This window comes from Anabrus simplex, chromosome X (genome assembly GCF_040414725.1).
Source record: "Anabrus simplex isolate iqAnaSimp1 chromosome X, ASM4041472v1, whole genome shotgun sequence".
NCBI classification, from domain to species: domain Eukaryota; kingdom Metazoa; phylum Arthropoda; class Insecta; order Orthoptera; family Tettigoniidae; genus Anabrus; species Anabrus simplex.
The window spans coordinates 190,082,992-190,103,943 of NC_090279.1; the positions used below are offsets into that span (position 1 = coordinate 190,082,992).

The 20,952-nt window shown below is 38.2% G+C and overlaps 1 protein-coding gene across 1 annotated transcript in view; it reads left to right on the plus strand.

The window, feature by feature from the left end:
• The window catches only part of LOC136886201 (phenoloxidase 2), a 98,481-nt gene that overhangs the window by 63,804 nt on the left and 13,725 nt on the right, over nt 1-20,952 (plus strand). The window contains exons 6-10 of the mRNA XM_067158934.2: nt 773-923; nt 3,580-3,681; nt 7,786-7,950; nt 11,481-11,609; nt 16,085-16,273. Of these exons, the coding sequence (XP_067015035.2) occupies nt 773-923; nt 3,580-3,681; nt 7,786-7,950; nt 11,481-11,609; nt 16,085-16,273 (736 nt within the window). The remainder of the gene's footprint in view (nt 1-772; nt 924-3,579; nt 3,682-7,785; nt 7,951-11,480; nt 11,610-16,084; nt 16,274-20,952) is intronic.

Below are 20,952 nucleotides of genomic sequence, written 5' to 3' on the forward strand. Positions count from 1 at the left end.
TTCATCGCTACAGCGTATAGTATTTATTTCTACATATTCTCTTTTGAGACAGCATCTTTGTAATTCTTTTTTACTTTCATCATACTTACGAACCAGGATTGTTTTGAAAGAAAATGTGAAGTGTTTGATAAAAAGAAGAATTGATCACAAAATAAAATGTTTACATCTGCTCTGATTGGCTAGTTCTTAAAATTAATGCAAAATTAACTGCAAGAGCTTGGAGTTTTCAATCCCTTAAATTTTAGACTCGGTTTACATCGGCGCATTGTGAATGGTTCATCACTTAACAAGGCTAGAACTTCTAAGTTAACGGTAATTTTAAGTTTAAGTTACATTTGCATTGTGAATGGGAATTAAATTTGCCATGCTGAATGGCTGACGGTTGAGGCACTGGCCTTCTGACCCTGACTTGGCAGGTTCGATCCAGTCTGGTGGTATTTGAAGGTGTTCAAATATTACAGCCTCATGTCTGTAGATTTAGTGGCACGTAAAAGAACTCCTGCAGGACTAAATTCCGGCACCTTGGCATCTCCCAAAACTGTAAAAGTAGTTGAATGCAAATATCATTGGGGTTTAAATGCAGATGAATGATAGTTGACTGATTGGGAGATCAAGGAGAAAAGTTACACAATGAAATATGGAAAGGAACATTGTTATAATGGTGGTAAAAGGTGAGAAATACAGGATAAACATTGGAGAAAAGGAACTCAATTGGTTTAATACACATACAGAAAGAAAGTGGAAATATAGATATATGAATGTTATGTTTCAGGTATGATTTTGAAAGACTGTGCAACAGACTGGGACGAGTGAAGCCATTCAATAACTTCAGGGATGTTCTAGAGGAGGGATATTTCCCCAAGTTGGACAGTCTCGTGGCCAGCAGAGTGTGGCCTCCACGTTTTGAAAACACTAAACTGAGGGTAAGTTCAAACTCACACTTTCGTGAGAGAAAGTGATATTGTCGTACTAAACTGTTCATGCCATCTGCTCTGGTACTGTCATTTGAGTCTTGTGGTTCATAATAGTGGGTTTGTTCTGTCCTCAGAGGATGGAATGTACAGGTTAACTTTCTTACTTGTTGTAAAATTTACTTTTAACTGCTCATGTATATAAATAAAACTAGCTTGTGTAGCTGTGCTTCACTATTAAATTCTACATTGTATACAGAATTCTAGATATAATAGTATTCAGGTTGGAAGTAAGATTTTATTACATTGCATTGTTCTTAGCGTTACCAGAGAAACACCACAGGGATGTCACCATTGTTAGTTTCTCATGTAAAGTGCGGGTTGGGGAGTTTTCATTATAATGGCAGGCTCTCTTGCTTACTGCAGTTCAAATAATGTTGTTCAAGGTGATTGTTAAAGTAACAAGAGTTGGGGAATTTTATTATAATGGCAGGCCCACTTTCATACTTGCAGTCGCAATTAAGTTCGGGCTGTAAAAGCAGCAACATTTGTTAAGATGGTTTTAATGTGTTTGTGTATCAAAATGTCTTTGTAAACAGTTCTTTAACCCTTTGAGCACCGCGTGCTATTGCGGTTTTCCTATTGCTGAGCACCAAGGGCAGTTTCCGTTTTTTGCAAGCTTTTATTTGATCACTCGCAGTTCAGCTGTTATTATAGGTAGAAGTTTGAAATTTTCGTTATTTTTTTTACTAAGATGATTGCCTATACGAATAAAGCCTTACTCGGTTCATTTATGACCATTAGTAAAAATTTGGCAGCCAAAACCCAAACATTTTAATTAAAAATAAAACAAAACAAAAGTTTAGCAATAAAATTTAGGTAGAACAAATTTTTTTTAATACATTGTGTTACCGTGGTTTGATGGATCAGCCGAGGTGAAAGGTGCCGGGGTGAATGGGTCTAACTACAAAGCCGAGATATGAATTAAAATTTCATTAAAGGTTATATTTTCGAAAATGACAAAACTTAACTATTTTCACATAGAATTTCAAAATTTAACAAATAACAAGAAGTCAACAAATAACCAACAATCAGATACAAGACCAGGAAAAGCCAAGATTCAGAACAATTCTGGGCCTTACACCCCTCGCTTTACAATTCCCTTGAGCTCCTAGCTCGAATATACCAAGCACAATACTTTCAAGGGCAGAAAACCCCTTCATACATGGAGCACTAGCTCCGTGAATTACAAAGTCAAGCCTCCTAGAGGCACTTTTACAATACTAGAAAAGAGCAGACCCGCTCTGTTTTCCAAGCCTAGTCAAGGCAACATCAAAATTTCTTACACTTTCTGGCCTTCCATGGCCCAGCATACAAATTGAAACAGGGGTATCTCGTACCCAACCTACAGGGCCTTCGAGTAAAAGAAATAACCGTTAAATAAATGTCCCAAACAAAAGAAAGGAGGCGGATACTTGCACTCTTCTATGTAGCTTCATAAAACCTAACAGGCACAAGGCCGATGAAACTGGGGCTAATCCCAACCTATGGAGGTGACTTGTATAAGAATTATTTAATACATTAAGGAAGAGAAGAAAATCGGTTACCAAAACGTAGTCACCTCAAACCAAAATGAAGGGGAGCTCGAGAGGGTAAAGCACTCTCTATCCCCGATTTACAATTAGATATTTACATAAGCTGGCAGAAATTTACATTACAGAAAGGTAGGTTACATATTAAAGTTTTGGACCTTTCCCGCGGGTTAAACTGCTGAGCTAGCGAGAAATAAGATGTTAAGCGGCCATTACCTTACTGAAGAACTGCTGCCTGATGAAAGAGGCCCTCATCATAAAGAGAACAGGGTCTTGTTACCAGCCAGTTGTGCAGTCTTTCACTCTATAGTCGGCTTCAAATCGTTGCCCTCCTAGAGCTTCTTTAAGCAGTCCGAACAAATGGAAATCACAGGGCAATAAGTCCGGGCTGTAAGGGGAGATGATAAAGTGTAGTCCAGTGCATTTCCTGTAGCTTGGAGACAGAGCTGCAGCATAGGGCAATGCATTGATTGTCGAATCGGTTGGTCTCTTTTGCGGCGATATGCAACCCTCGCCTTGTTCAGCAGTTCACAGTAGTAAGCAGCATTGATTGTGCGTCACTCATGCAGAAAATCGATTGGCAAAATGCCTCGCCGAAGAAAAGAAAAAAAAAAAAAAAGGAAAAAAAAACCGGTTGCAAGGACCTTGCCAGCTTACAGTAAAGTCTTGGCTTTCACTGATGCTGCCTCCCCTTTCCTCTGCCACTCCTTACTCATGCGTCCTTGACAGCATTTGATCACGGAACAGTCCACTCAATCTCTGGCCAATTTCCACCGCTGTAACTCCTTCACGAGCAAGAAATTTTGCAATTATGCGTTGTGCAGTGAAGGGGTGCACCTCTTACTCAGACATCGTGAGCGTTACTGACGAAACGGTAGGAAATATCTAACAGCACACTCTGCCCTCTCCTAACAGTCTCGTCTAAGCATAGCAGAAGCACGGGGCTAGTCCTACCAACCGTTTTTGTTCAGGAACAAAAATCCTGTTTATATTTGATAGACCTTCGTTGATTAAATATCCTAGAATTTATAATTTTTTGTATTCAGTATTCACAGTGCTGTATTGAATTTTTCCAGGATGTCAATCGAGCCGAACAGGAGCTGGTGTTCACTATCCAAGACCTTGAACGCTGGCGCGACAGGATCTACGAGGCTATTCACGAGAATCGTGCACGAAATGTAAGTTAAATATTTTGTAGAATATTGTAGTTTATAACTGCTAGCTGCTTCAATCTGCCAAAACTAATTTTGAATAAATAAACTAAATAAAAATGAACTGTGTGAAAAAGAAAATGCAAGATAACAGAATTATACCTGAAAAAGAAAAAAATTAAAATAGAATCTCTTTCATTCTTGAAAGCACGTCAAGTTTTTTCAGGTATAATTCTGTAACCATATGTTTTTCTTTTCAGGTAGTTTATAAATGTACTTTTTCAAGATTAGTTTCAGCAGACTGGAGAAACCAAGTTGTAAATTAAAGTTAAAACTGAAAAGGGGGAGCTACAGATATTTAAAAAAATTAGTGTAATTTAACCCTAGAACCTAACCCTTCGTAAATTTTACGACGGTAGGTAGTAGAACGGTTTAGTTTATTGCCTTCCGCACATGCGTGCGTGCCGCTATTTTGTGTAGCTGATTTTTTTCGAGCAGTTGTAGACTGGCATATGCGATTGTTGATATCTTGGCTCATTCTTGTAAATAATTGGGCTGGTGTCGTCATATCGACGAACTGTTAGTGATAGTGTGAACTTGTAAGTATGTTTCTTCATGCCTTTTTTACATTTATACTTACTTTATTTTCTTGGTAGTTTTGGTTTCTTTGCGATGTAAATAACCCACATTCATAATTTTAAGGGTTTATTTGAATATGTTGTGTTATAAAATTCATTTCTTATAAACTGTGTTCATTTAATATTTTTTGTGCGTCAAGTTTTCTATATTTAATAAGTAATCACATAAAATTATTTAATATCCGCGTATTTTGATTCATGTTAAGTTTGACACTATAGGAACTCTAAATAACCAAAATCTTGCCAAATATAAGCGGTTTAATAGAAAATATAACAATTATAAATTGTAGTAGTCAAATTCACGAAGGGTTAGTAATAATGTGTGGCGAAATAGGGTTGGTGTTCTAGGGTTAAAACATTAACACAAGAATTACCAACAAAACTATCTGAATTCATCAACTGGTAATTGTTAGGAAAGTTCTTTTGCAGAGAAGCAGGCCTGTGTGCTTAACGGTTGTCTTTTGAGAACAGGACCATGCAATGACTGTGACTGTTAAAATGATAGGAGCCAAAGGGACTGTCCTTGAACTTTCTGCACACTTTTGTAAATGGATTTTGTAAGTGGATTTGACTTGCTAAAGACTTTAAATATACTTGCCATAATAATGCTGGAAGTTTCATTTTTAGAAACCATGCTTATGGGTCTTAGCCAGTGATGAGAAAATTACAAGAGGAAGGTAATTGGGCCGATTGTTACCTGCAAGACATTTTCTGTTAAAATTACAAATTACTTTTTCAAGTAATCCATAACATTACAATTTACTTCAAATAATGCCAGGTAATTTTTTTTTGATAGGGCTGGAATGATACAAACATTTCATTTCATATACGTTGATAGTATATTTGTGGTCTGGGCAGAAGGTCCTGAGAAACTAATCTATTTCTAAACAAACTGAATCAGTAGCATCCTTCAATTAAATTCACTATGGAGGTGGTGTCTGGATATTCTAGTAAGAAGGAAACCGGACAGATTTTTAACATAGCCTTTCATAATCCTACCCACACAAATCAGTATCTCCATCCAGCACAAATGGGACATTCTCATAATGCTCACCACGAGGGTGACATGAATTTGTGAGCCATCAAATAGCCAGGAGGAGATGGACATACTGTCATCTTGAAGAGTGATAGTTACGATGTAGATTCATAGTCCCGCACCACAGAAGGATGACTAAGCAGAGCTCACAGAAAAGAGAGAAGGGAACTGCCTACCTGCCTTACATTCACAATACTACAGACCAAATTGCCAAGATCCTCCGCAAGCACAAGATAAACTGTTCTTGGTACTAAAATTATGGCCAGGTATACAAGGTATACATACTGGTCCATTGGTACTTGTATCAACGAACACCAATGAAATATCAGTCACAACTAGCCAGATAAGTCGGCAATAGCTGAGTGTACCCTATCAATGGGGCATGACGTGTTCAAAGATGTTAGAGCTCTTACCCACACTAAACCTAAAAGTCTAAAGGGCCTTATACACGCACAGACTAAGTCAGAGGTAAGTCTGCACAAACCAGTTTCTTCAGGCAAGTCTCTTTGTGTATGGCCGTTAAGTCTACCAAAAAAAAGTCTGCAGGCAAATCTCCGATATTCTGCTGCTGCTTGAATTCAGCCGGAGACTTTTGCGATGAAAGTGCTCTGAGTTGCGGCAGAAAATGTAAACGTGGTAACCTACGAATATGAAACTCCAGTCTTAATTTGCGTGGGTTTTTCGTGCAGAGCGCAATATTATGTCCAAGTAAAAACTCTTCTTCTATACTGACTACCTAATTGTCAATCCGTATAAATTTTTCATCCATTCGAAGCGCATAATCTTAAACAGAAAGCAGCTGAGCGTGTCGTATTCAACTTCCTCGGTAAATAATTGTTTAGTCTGAGTGTGTGTGGGCAAACACATACTTCTGCCTTACCTCCCGGAGGCAAGTCTGTGCAGGTAAGTATTCCAGAAGTCTGCACGTGTATGAGGCCCTTGATCTTACAGAAAGCTGTGGAAATATGTCAAACTCCTAACAGTTTCAACAGGGACATTGGCTATCAAGTAATGTGTAGTTGTCAGACATTAAGGATTTATGTAGGTAGTTTTTTTTTCTGTCCTTTCACTATTATTTTATTCCGGTGTTTTCCAAATTCATAAATGTATCATCACCATATGGTTCATTCCAGACTATGTTAGTTGTCATACCTTCATAACGTGTATACACCTGTTATGCTTTGTCCTCCTGATTGACTCTCTCATTATCTTCTATTTTTTGTCCTACACTCTTTCTTTCCTTTCTTTAACTATGTTCTATCCTGAATTTTGTGTAGCACTTCATTTTATTATTCTTATTTCTATTTCTTCTACCATATTAATCCCAGATTCATCTGACACATACATTGTAACAGTTAATTGGAGTGTTTGCAGCTACCACTTGTAATGTTAACTTACAGTGAGCCATCTGCTGATGAATGAGAGCATCACATACTGTAGACCAACGGTAAATCATTCGTAAATTCAAACGTTCATTATTGGAGAAGCGTTCCTTGTGAACAGTGATGTGGAGCAAAGTTCTCTGTGAAACTTGAAGAATTTTGCCTTTTCTTCACATGGCAAAAGTCCATGTCCTAAATTACAGACTGTGAAAAAATCAGTCTAAACAAAATAATCATCCTCACTTTACAGTTAGTTTCCCGGGTATTGTTGGTGAGCCTCTTCCATTCTGTCTTATTCAGATACGTTCTGTTGTTAGACGTCCTCCATTGTCCTTCCCCGATCTGCAATGCCCATCTTTGTGATGTCTGTCCAGTGAGTTCTTGGTCTTCCCACCATCATTTTCCCTGCCACATGTCGCTCAGTTGTTAGATGTTAAATAATATGTTAGTGTGTTTATGCCACAGTAGAGTGAATACCAAGCTGTCAATGTTCTGACTGAATTGTAATTATAAGCTATAAATTTCATTTTTGTTCCATACTGAAGTGCAATTATAAGAAATATAAATATACAATTTATGATGTATACTGTATATTTATTTCTGACTGAATTGGTTGAACAGGGTGGCCCACAGCTGGCAAATGAAGGATGTTAGAATACATTCCATTTTGTCAAGAAGTACTTACAAGATGTTCAAAATAAACACTGCTTTTTTGTAATGCTGGGAAGTTTAAGACACTGTGCAGAAAATGTTATTTTGTTTAAAAAACCAAAGTTGGCAGTTATTTTGGCAGGTATTGACACCCTGCAGTAGTAAGTCTGGTTATGAACCCCTTGTCAACACAACTGAAAGTGAAAATACAAGTATCTTTAACGGTCCATGAACTGATATTTTGGCTGAATAACACTATGAATCTGCATTTTGTTATGGTTTTCTCTTTAATGCTGAATTGATCATAAAAGAAGAGTATGATTTTCAGGCAAAGTGGAAAACATTGTATTGTTTTCAAACCACTGCTGTTATCTAACTATGAATGACACTTAACTTGGAATGTGTTAATGCTTCTCTTTTTCAGACTCGAGGTGAAAATGTGGATCTGTCCGGACCTAACGGTATTGATATTCTTGGTAACATAATAGAGTCCAGCTCTCTGTCCATCAATACGAACCTGTACGGGAATCTTCATAATCTGGGTCATTTTGCCATTTCTATTGTCCACGATCCTGACCACAGGCATTTGGTAAGTCTTCTCTACCTGACTAGTCAAATACCCCATGATCTGGTATGAAAGCAAACTGATAGATTTTTTTAAACCCTCAATAAGTTCCTAGACACCAGTTTGTTCTGGTGTCCAACCAGTTTTTCTCATGACACTGCTGTTTCTGGGCAGTATGTCCCGAAAGTTTCTGGGAATGCTTTGCTAATGTATTTACACAACACAATGTTTTGGTTTGTAATCTGCATGTTGTTTGTTGTCCAAATGTAGGTATATTATAAGTGGAATTTCCAGGACACGTAGAACTGTTTGGTCTGTAGTCTTTCTTTTACCATCACAATTTTCAGCGATTGGTACCATTTGTATGGAAAATTTATCTGTTATACATCCATTTGTTCTCACTTTGAACACCATCTGGTTTGTTCTTCTGGTAGCTGTAAATGCAGCAATGGTTGCATGAAAAATTACAATGGGAAGTTTGTAAAATCTATGCATCAGTTTCAACATGTTGAAATAAAAGTGGTTTTATCACAAAGTAGCAAGGAAATGATAGAATATATACATTATGCAAATTGGTTGACATAAGACTGGGACTGATCTGATATTGTGTGAAAGGGTTTAGTGTGGCAATTCCTGGGTCAAATGCTGCAAAGGAAAAAGATTTTTTTCTTCTATGCTCTATGGTTAAATGATAAAAACAGAACAAAAGTTCAAACATTTCAGGTGTTGCATTTGATCTAAAACGCCTTTCTGGTAGCTCACTAAATAATTTAAATATCACTGGATGAAAATGCATGTTTATTTTACACTATTGACCACTTAAAACTAACACACATAAAGTGAAAAACATGCGTGCCTAGTTGAGCTTCTCCTCTCACTCAGCGTCCTTGACAAGTGCTGCCACTGTTCCATATGTCGTCAGGTGAACTAAACGGAGCTAAGCAACTAGACATCAGGCCTTGCTCAATATAAACGCACATTTTAATGAAGTGTCCTGTGCTGAATTTCAAGAGACTAAAGATCCTTTTCTTGATAAAGGACACGATGATAATGGTAATAATAAAGTAGTCATCTGGAATCATTCATATACAAAATAACAACTCAAATGTTCAATAAACATTTTGTTGACAAGTTTGTCCTTTTTCTTCTAATTTTTACCCCCTGTGGGTGGGGGACGCAGACGAAGAATACACCCATGGTATCCCCTGCCTGTCGTACAAGGCGACTAAAAGGGGTGACCAAGGGATGATTGTATTAGAATCATGAAACTACTTGTGATTAGTACAATTATGCGGGGAACACCATGGGTCTGGGCATTGCCTGCGATTAGTACCCACTATGTTAAGAAAACCACGGGAATACTGGTGTTTGCAATTAGTACACCTAGATGAGGAACACCATAGGTTTGCATTGCCTATAAGTGGTGCCATTATATGAGAAATACCATAGGTCTGCATTATCTGTGCAACGTGCAGTACTTGTGAGTAGTGTGGGACACCACGAGTCTACGCTACTTTTGATTAGAACCGCAATGTCACAAATGCCAGGTTCTACTTTACTAGCGATAAGTACCATTATGTGAGGCTGTTAACCTAGATTTTGGACCCTTTTAGACAACAAGCATTCTCAATTCAGGATTGTGTTTTAGTCTCCCCTCGGTCAGTAATACTATTGTTTGATAGTTTCTGGGTCGGATCCCCATTGATTGATTTAAATTCATATCCATCCATTCATTCTTAGTTTTTTATTCTGGTCAGTGGATATTTTGAACTTTTAAATGGTCAGTACATTTTGTACCATGAGGTACCGATGACCTAGATGTTAGGCTCCTTTAAACAAGCATAATCATTTTTGTTTTTCAAAACAAAATGAACATGCTAATAATAATAATGATGATGGTGGTGGTGGTGATGATGATGATGGTGATGGTGATGATGATAATCATCTTGCACAGCTTCCAGCCACTGGTGAGGTCTAAAATAAAACATATAAGCCTGTCCATAATCTTCAGTATACTCCACTTAGCTCCAGTCCTCAAGTTTCCTTCACTGCTCCTTTCAGCTGTCTGTCTCTTCGTCTCCTCCATCCACTCCCATCTCTTGCATGTTCCTGGGTATCCTATTTCTATCCATTCTCCCATTGAGGCATGCCTAGTGCAGGCAAGCAGAAATGTGGGCAGCTTGTGGAATCTGGTGTTATTAATAATGTTTTACATATGTTGGTAATGGTAACTGTATAAAACATGTGTTTCACAATGTAATGGCAGAAAACTGTTGTTTCTCCATGAAACAAACTTTTGAGATCCTTGGGGGGGGGGGGGGGGGAATCTTGAAATAAAGGCTTTGGAAAGCAGATACACTACCAGTTTCCACAGTTTTGGCAAAGTTATTTTATCTTTATGGTCTGATTTTATTTTATTTAGGAAAGTTAATATCCAGGGGTAAAATGCTATGCACTTTTAATTTTTTTAAAATCAAATGCTAACCCCCCAACCTCACCACACTTCACTGGCTCAAGGACAAGCACATGATGGAAAAAAATATGGGCAGAGGGAACTATAATGGACAAACTGCACATTTTTACACACTGTTGTCTTATACTGTTATAACTTCAAGATCTCTTGCTTCTTATGCAAAGACAACCTTGTTTCTACTTTGGTGTTCACCTAAGTTTTCTTAGGGTTCTATTTATCCACTTAGAGTTCTCAATTTTTCTGCTGTGTATTTGTTCATGCAATGTTAAACCACTTGGAAAAATATTTTCATTTTCTTTTGAAAGTTGAGTTCAGTGCATTAATTATTGTTATTGTTGTTATTGTTATTGTTGTTATTGTTATTGTTGTTATTGTTATTATTATTGCATTGTTCTAAATCAGCACGGCCGCTTTCTTCGCACTCCTAGCCCTTTCTTGTCCCATCGTCGCCGTAAGACCTATCTGTCTCGGTGCGACGTAAAGCTACTAGCAAAAAAAAAAAAAGAAAAAAAAAAAAAGAAAAAGAAAATGAATAAATTCCTCTCTAACAGGGGCTTTTAATATTTTAATCTCCATTTATTTCAATCTTATGTTTTTCTCTTGCTTCATAGTGCAGAGACCTGAACCCTAACAGAACACCACCAAGAAAACACCCTTTCAGAGTAGACATTGAAGAGTGAACATAGAACACAGCCTTGCCTCACACCTTTATTTCAACAGCACAGATGTTAGTGTTACAAACCTTGACTGATGCAGTCTGATTCCTATATAGATTGGCAATTCAGATGTGTCTATCCTCCAGGCCAGTATCATGTAGGATATGCAACGTTTCACATGGTTGAAAGATTTTCTATGATCGATAAAACAAGTGTACATCCAGAGTGTACATTACAGCGTGTACTAGCATGTTCTTCTCTAAAACTAGTCTTGTCCTGTCAGTAATGTGAAACTCGTGCATAAACTATACTCGGTCGACTGATTACCCATTTCAATAAACACTCGGTGCTACCTCACCCAAGTGCAGCCTTATTTTGAGTGAGCAATACTTGACTTTTTAAAAATGTTTTCCTTTCTTTTGTAGGAAACTTTTGGCGTGATGGGCGATCTTGCCACAGCAATGAGAGATCCAGCCTTCTACCGCTTTCACAAGTTCATTGACGACATGTTCCAGGACTACAAAGCCACTCAACCTCGCTACACTGTGCAAGAGGTAGGTTTGCTTTCACCTTTTTGAACTGGTTCAAAACTTACAGCACATAAGTTTTCTATTTTCATGTTTCTTAACCCAATGACATCACATGATCTGAGCTTGCTTGGAGTTGGTACAGCATATGAAGTATTTGAAAAGCTCAAGTTGCAGTGATGAAAAATAAAATGGTGTATGGCTTATAATGCCGGGAGTGTCAGAGGACAAGTTCAGCTCACCAGATGCTGGTCTTCTGATTTGACTCCCGTGGGCGACCTGCGTGTCGTTGAAGATGAAATGAAGACGATGCATTTACCCAGCCCCTGTGACAGTGGAATTAACAAATTATGGTTAAAATTCCCTACCCTGCCAGGAATTGAACCTGGGACCCCTGTGACCAAAGGCCAGCACGGTATCCATTCAGCCATGGAGCCGGATACTTGCAGTGATAAAATGCTTGGTATAAATGCATGCAGTTGAAATCTTAACCCGTAGATGTCTCTTTTATGCATTCGGAACTGTGCGGTACACTTGTGACTTCGAAAATCCCCCCCCCCCCCTCTTGGCTTATATACTACTATATATGCACTGGACATGTTATGATGAATATAATTCCTTGTTGCTTAGCTAAACAAGGAATGGATTCATTTAATGACCATATCATATGAATTTGATCCAGAAAGTATGTTCGTTCTTGGCTGAGACTTGTGTCCCATCAGGAGATGGAGTGGCAGGCCACACCTCTCCCAAATAAGCTGAGAGCGATAAAAGGAACTACGAAGGTACAGAAGACTTCCCTTTGGGCCTCTCGGAGTAAAGCAGAGATATTGTCATCTTCGAATTGGTCATGGCATTGCAATGCACTCTTACTTACTGAAGTGTGAAGCCCCCCCCCGGTGTGTACTTGCGGCGGTCATCTTACCGTGGTACACATTCTTACGGAGTGCGTGGACCTGGCCGATCTGTGCTGTTTAAAACTTTAGTACAATCTCCCTTATCCTAAGAGATGACAGTCAGTCAGTAGACCTAATCATCTGTTTTATGAGAGTTAGCGGCCTGTTTTATCATTTACGCTTTTATTCCATTGACTCTATTTTAGTTTATTTTAATGTGTTATTTTAACTTCTAAGTTGAATGATGTATATCACTATACTTCAAGGCAATGCCTTATTCCATTGTAGTCTATATTTTCTATCATTGTATCAGAAAATAAGGCATTGCAAGCTAGATCCACTAATTATTTTAATACCTATCTGTGTCGGTGCGACGTAAAGCAACTAGCAAAAAAAAAAAAATTTTAATTTCATAATAATTTTTCATCATTTGTTTAGAATTCGTCAGTGGATACATTTTAAAATTTTAATCATATCATTTCATTCAATCTCATACCATTAGGGGTTGATGACCTAGATGTTAGACACTTTTAAACAAGCAGCAGCAGCATAATAATTATCACAAAGTACGGCCACACTTATTATGGCAAATAGTACAGTTTATTTAAACATTGCATCAACACTTCATTCGTTAGTTATACTGCGGTATGACCCCATGACTATAGCATTTCATGGGGCCTGGTCTATTTACTCCTCTTTGGAGGGTCCTGTGGAACTAAGAGATTAAACAGTCAATTACAGGATGCGAATGATGTCTCGGAGGAGTTGACTGGCGTCGGCCACAATTCTTAGTGGTGCTGGGTTGGCCCGGTACCAATGAAAGATTATAGCTTTTCAATGTTTACTAGGCCTTGAGTGCAATTTCAATGATGTTTCTTTAACTGTATTTCTGTTTGTAGTATTTTGAAACTTTTAAGTTTCAATGTGATGTGGTCTGCACCCTTGGATAGGGTGGGGTTAAAGGATAAGATCCTTAGGTGTCCAGTATTGAAGATCTATGATGTCATAGTTGCCTACGTTTCTGTTCAGAGGTCTTTCTTTGTCTTCCTGTTTAGGAAATCCCATTTCTAATCTCAACTGCTTGCATTCTGCTTTAATCATGTTTGGTGGTTTTCCATGTGTCCTCTGCATATGTCAATTATACACAGAGTACAGAATTTTCCTGCATTCTTGAGACATCCTGGTTCCACATTATACCTCTCGCACATTGGTTGGATTCTGTTTCCAATTTCTTCATTTATTTTCCCAGCTTCTGAAAGTACACACCCCAAATATTTGAAGCTTTTCATAACTTCTAATGGTCTTCCATGTTCTTAAGTACTCCCTCTTCCTTCTCTATTACTTCCCATCATGTCTTACTGTTTTCCATACCTATTTTCACTCCATATTCCTCTATCTCGTGATTCCATTCAGTCACTTTTTTCTTGTACTTCCATTTCATCCTCTCCTCATATTAGATGTCATCTGCAAAGAGTAAAGCCTTGTCTTTGTTTTCCATTTTTTGTTGTTGTTCACTCTTGTGAGGAAGAGTAGAGGGGATAGTACACTTCCTTGTTAAAGTCCTATTTCTGCAACGAACCAGTTTTTGTCCTAACTCAGTCTTCATACTTGTTGCAATTCTCATGCATTACAAATGTAAATGAACTATTAAGAGTGGGAGCGGTAATGAATATGCTACAAGAGCCATTGTCGGGTTCAATTTAATATTTTTTGCCCAGGCCCAGTGGCTTAGATGGTTGAGACACTGGCTTTCTGACCCTATCTTGGCACGTTCGATCCTGACTCGCTCCAGTGGTATTTAAAGGTGCTCAAATATGTCTGCCTCATGCCGGTAGATTTATTGGCATGTAAAAACTCCTGCGGGACTAAATACTGGCACCTTGGTGTCTCCAAATTCAAGAGGACATATTGGGGCAAATACTCATTTATAGGATGAGGAGTAATGGTTCGGACTAAATTATCAAGGGAAATGTTTAATAACTTTCCAAGTTCATAGGTAATAAATTTCATATTAATCTGTATTGAAGAGCAATATAGTGTAAAACAAATGCTAAAAGTTTCCACCTGTTAAATACTGTTTGTTGTAACCTTAGAAATGTTGCATATATTTGTTGAAACTAGTTTCGGTCTTAGCAGAGACCATCTTCAGTCGAAATCGAAATTAAGGTAAGACATATAGATAAAATGAAGCAAGCATGAAATTCAATGTAAGACAAGCAAAGATTTGAAAAACTCATTACTGAGCTCAATAGCTGCAGTCGCTTAAGTGCAGGCAGTATCCAGTATTTGGGAGATAGTGGGTTCGAACCCCACTGTCGGCAGCCCTGAAAATGGTATTCCGTGGTTTCCCATTTTCACACCAGGCAAATGCTGGGGCTGTATCTTAATTGAAACCATGGCCGCTTCCTTCCCATTCCTAGCTCTTTCCTATCCCATCGTCGCCATAAGACCTATCTGTATCAGTGCGACGTAAAGCAACTAGCAATTAAAAAAAATATAAAAAAAATTCCTCATTACAAAAGCATGTCCTGTGCAAGCTCTCAGCTTTCCTCCAATTTGAAGACTGCACCTCACAGAAGACCAGGTGAAGTACTAAAATACCAGCACTTTAATCCTCTAGAACTCAGCTCAGCTGAAACAAGTGTGAACAGAATGACGTTGATGGGAAAGAGTTGAGATGTTAATTTGTTTCCAACATGGGAAAAAAAAAAAAAAAATCACTAATATTGATGATCTAAAAATCTTAATCTCTTTGAGAATTGTTTCAGCCACCTGGACCAATTCTTTAATCCCACTTTCAACCTTAATGAAATATCTGAAGAAGCAAACCCTTTATTTGACCTATTAATTCTTATTTTCAATAAAAAGAAGAGTACTGTAAACCACCTCCTTTCCTTTCAGCAATCACCCAGCATTCTACATCCCTCAGCCTCACCTGGTCTTCAGTAAGGTGCAGTCTTCAAATTGGAGGAAAGCTGAGAGCTTGCACAGGACATGTTTGTGATGAGTGTTTTTCAAATCTTTACTTGTCTTACATTGAATTTCATGCTTGCTTCATTTTGTGTATATTTATGTCTTACCTTAATTTTGATTTCGACTGAAGATGGTCTCTGCTAAGACTGAAACTAGTTTAAACAAATATGTAGATGTTTCAAGTTTCAAGAAACAGTATTGAATAGGTGAAAGCATTTAGCTTTTTTTTTTCTTTTTCTTTTTTTTTTACACTAAACTTAAGAGTTTGTTGAAAGCATTTAAGAAAAAGGTAGGTAACAATTATAAATAAATAAGAAGTAAAAAATTGATACAGAATCTGCCACCTGGGTGATGACCTAAATGCTGATCATTGTTCGACTGATCGATAGACGAATGATGAAAATTTCAAAGTGCACGTTAAGTGATAGACTTTTTGTATGCAAAGAGTTTTAAAATGCTGCACCTTCCTACTGGCACATTAGTTTTGTGTTAATGTTCGTCCTAGTTCTCTCTTACCTGTTGCTCCCTTTTCCCACACTGATCTGTCGTATCTTCTTGTGTGTGTGTGTGTTTTCTCAACAAAGTTCAAACAGGGGACAATACAAAAATGATGCATAATATTGTGGTTTTCAGCTTGGTTTCGAAGGTGTCAATGTCAGAGGAGTAGAGGTGCTATCGAACGGAGGCCGCATGAACGAGTTCAACACTTTCTGGGAGCAAAGCGATGTTGAGCTTTCCCGCGGGTTAGATATCGCCCCACGAGGTCCTCTGTTTGCTCGAATCACCCATCTTCAGCATGCTCCATTTATGTACCGCATTCAGGTGAGTATTATTACCACGTAAGACATATTCAGCACTGCAAAATTACTAAGTTGTTAATTTAAGATCAGTATCATGTTAGAGATTAATCATGTTCAGCACAGTAGCAAGTTTAAACTGGGAATAAGAATACACTATTAATCAAAGAATGACATATTTTGTTCTTAAAAGATCACAATCGCATTCTATCAAGTTACGCAATATTTGAAAAAAATATTTATTTCTGTCCAAAACCCTAGAAATATAAAATAAGGAACTTATCTTAATGAAGTCCCGCTGGGGGGGTGTCCTGCAAGGCAGTACTATTGTACCTTAGTTTTCTTATATATACAAATGTTTTATGAAGGAAGCCATACATTCCAGTGTCAACTTAGTCAAATAGGACAGAAAAACTTTGTCTAACAAAATTTCATTACAAATTATTACACTATAAGCATACCTGTAAAAAAAACACTATTACACAAAGAATGACATCTTTTGTTCTACAAGCACATCCTCAGATTATATCAAATCACTTCAATCATGCGTAAATATTCTCAACGCTCACCACCCTCTAGGACCCCGGTACGACCTAGGGATGATGAGGTGAATAACCTTACCCACCAGGGTGAGAGTAGAAGAGAGAGGAAGAGAGAGAGGGAGAGAGAGAGAGAGATAGATAGAGACCCTGGTGAGAAGGTTGCTAGCGTGTCCGCCCCAAAATGGGAGATATAGCGAACACGAGGGAGGATGATGGGCACAAGAAGAGCAACAACAATGTTCAAGCACAATAAAAAAAACAAGATACCATAGAAATGACTTACCGGAAGCAGCGGAGGAAGACGACTTAAGGCCGTGGAAGTAAATGCACAAGAAAATCGGTGGCAGTGCTCCACCGAACGTGGCGAATGAAAACCAACACTTCAATTAAGTTGAAGAAATTTAATGGAAGGGCAAATAGTAGGTAACAAACCAAGTCATTAAGTTGATAAAACCTATGTTTATTTTAAGACGTAAAGCCAAAATGTAAAGAAAGTCAACGTAAAATTGAAAAGTGGAAAAGGTAATTAACAATAAATAAAATAAATCAGAGTATACCCAGGTATGTTTTAAAAGAAAATTAATTCATTACTAATTAACAATTAATGGAAAATAAATACTCTTTAACAGATAATAAATTGAGAACTTTATGAAAACAACAAAGAAAGGAAAAAGGATGACCTCCGTACCTAATAAAATGTGATCAGAAAACAACGGAAAACCAATAGACTTTCTTACATAAATACTACCTTGAAATTAATTGTGATCGATCACGGATAGTTAATTAATAAAAACTCAGTTAACAAGTTTTCAATAAAATGGATCTTCAACGCGGTCGCTTCTCATAATTACCAAATTTGAAAACGTTCAGTTTCCACCAAGGACAGTTTCCAAGACAAACAGAATTTTACGTAAAAATCCATACCACCCGGTGCAAGAAAATAGAAACACAATTTTAAAGGGTGGTCGAAAAATAAATAAATTAACTTTAAAACAGAGAACGATACGCTCAACTCAGAAATATATGCTTCAAGATGCACACAGGCTCCATACGCCAGACAACATAAAAACCAGACAACAATACCCACACAGAACCGTTGCCAAGGTAACCACCAAACAAAAACAACGCCTCCAAAAAACGAGGAGGAAAACAGGCTAGAGAAAAAATATTTTAATTCACCCAAAACCCCAGAAGGGGGAGGGGAGAAGAAAACATACCAAACGAATTAGAAAACAAAACACAGGAAAGCAAACAGAAAGCCGAAGAAGGAAAGCTCGCTACCTTGGAGACTGTACCTTGGTTCACAAAGAAGGTTACAATTTAAAGTGCCAAAAGGAGCTCAGTTAAATTTTTAATCTAAAAATCCCAATTCAGTTCACTGTGAACCCTCCACATTACTGTGATTAGTTGCTGAAACTGTTTTTCAGATTTTCGATACCACACACGCAAATAGGTATTAATTTAACGACGAAGTCCAAATAATAATAATTATTATTATTATTATTATTATTCCTGAAATCTTCGAAAATATCAAAATCCTCTTCTGGACGACGTTTAAAATGATTCAAACACTGGTACATACCTTTGGTGATGAAGAAATGAGAGGAATTTAAACCAGACCATTGTTGACGAAGAATAGTCACACGACCGGCATCCAGACCTCGTTGGGAAGTATCCAGACGAAAAATAAATCCAAAAATATGATCAGAAGAAATGGCAGGAGGTCTCCAACTAGTTCACCCGGGGAAAATCCCCGTTAATGGAGGTATCACGGGGGTTTTCTGGAAATCCACCTCTCCATGGCGTAGCTCTCAAACACACAAGCGCACATCATGGCTGACTGAAGCGAACTGAGTCTCGCGTCGGCAAGCGAGGAGGAGGCAAGTCTGCCTGGAAATAGGCCGGCGCATGCGCAGTTATGCGCAACCAAACAGAGCTAGGAGAAACGGCGCGTGCCCTACATTAGCTTAAAACTGTTAGTCGAGCAGTCAATTGACACAGATATTCTAGGGCGCAAAGGCCAGTTCAAAATGGTTATAAAGGGAGGCTCACATTATTTAATATTGTCTCAATATGTACAGTATTGTTTATGTTGTGTAAACTCGTCAATAATAGAGAATTAGGTAATAATATGAACAAGTATTAACAAATAATGATTTTTTTAAATAAGAACTTAACCAACAGTTTTAACATAATGAAGAAATGTTATCTGGATCGCCGAAGCTCAGTCCATTGTCACCAAACACTATTTCACGATTGGTCAAGGCAAAGCTAGTGAAAATTTTGGGCAAAGCATGTTGTTCTGGGGAGAGGCGTTGGGGAAGTAGTGGTGGGTGCTCTCTTCTTGGCAAAGTATGCTAGATTATAACAAAGTACTGACCTGCTCTCTCCTATTCAATAGGAAGGATTCACAACATTCCAGTAGCCCCTCCCCTGCATCCCTTTCCCCCCTCTGCAGAACACGCTTTGCCCAAAATCTTCCACTAACTTTTCCTTGACCACAGTCATGAAATAGTGTTTGCTGACAATGGACTTAAGCTTCGGCAATCCAGATGGGTACAGAATTTTTTTTTTTTCATTATGTTAATACGGTGTTGGATGACTACTTACAAAATCATCGCTTGTTAATACTTGTTCATATTATCACCCAACTCTCATTGACAAGTTTATGCAACATAAATAATACTGTACATATTTATGCATGATTTAAGTGATTTCATACAATCTGAGGATGTTCTTGTAGAATGAAACATGTTATTCTTTGTATAATAGTGTGTTTCTTACAGGTATGTTTATAGTGTTATAATTTTTATTGAAATTTTATGTGTTTGACAGACTGGAAAATTTTTTATGTCCTAAATGATATGAATAAAGAACGGGAATCGCAGTTAAGGCCATTTGCAGATGATATGTTGTATAGAGTAGTAAACGAGTTGCAGAATGCTGAGGAACTGCAGTGAGCCTAGACAATATTACGAGATGGACAGAGGACAATTGTATGAAGGTAAACGGGATGAAAATTCAGGTTGTAAATTTCACAAAGAGGAGTCCACTCGTTCTTAATTACTGCATTGATGGGTGATAGTACCTCATGGGAACACTGTATGTATGAGGGCAAATGGAAAGGTTAGTTACACCTTCAAGTTATGGCCATTAATGAAACCACTTACACATAGGCAACACTGCTATAACAACATACAATGTAAGTAAACATTTCTCGGAACAGTGAACCAACTTTTGAATTCCAGATGCCTAGAAATCTCCAGCTGCTTTCACCCCATCGTTTCGGAATAGTCTAGAGATCCTTTTTAAGCTTGCCAAACACAAGATAATCGCATGGCGCTAAGTCTGGATTGTATGGAGGATGTTGCTATAACTCCCACTTGAATCGCTGCAACAATTCGGACGTTTGGTGGGCCGTGTTAGGTGTTGCGTTATCGTGCAACAAAATCACACCGGCGCTCAATTTTCCCCAACGCTTTTCTTTAATTGCCTTATGCAACTGGTTCAACATTTGACCATATGAAGCAGAGTTGATTGTCGTGACTTTCGGCATAAATTCCATTTGCACCACACCCTCCATGTACGAACAGTCATCACGGGTACCTTTCCTGCTGAAGGTTGGACCTTGGCCTTCTTTTGTGGTGACGTGCTGTGCACCCATTCCATCGACGTTATCTTTGCTTTGGGGGTGAAGTGGTGGACTCGCATTTCATCCCATGTGGTGATTCGTCACAGAAACTCGTTGCCCTCCACAGAATACCACTGCAAAAATGCCGGAGACGATCCAGAACGTTGTCCCTCGTGAACAGCGGTGAGCAGACGAGGGACCCATCTTTGGCACAGTTTAGAAAATCAAAGGTGCTGGTGAACAATTAAGAACACACTGCCATACAAATTGTTCAGCGTGCTGGAAATTTGCTGCAGTATTATGCACAGATTCTGTCTAATGATCCCATCCACACGGTCAACATTTGCAACGGTACTGGACGTTGCGAGCCTGCCTTCGCGATATTCGTCCGTAAGATCCGCGAGTCTGGCATTAAACTGCTTATACCCCTTTACAATACCTGGGAGAGAAATAGCACGCTCACTATATACAGCAGAGATTTCTTAATGAATGTCCATGCAGTTGAGCCATGTAGCTCTTAGAAATCTGATC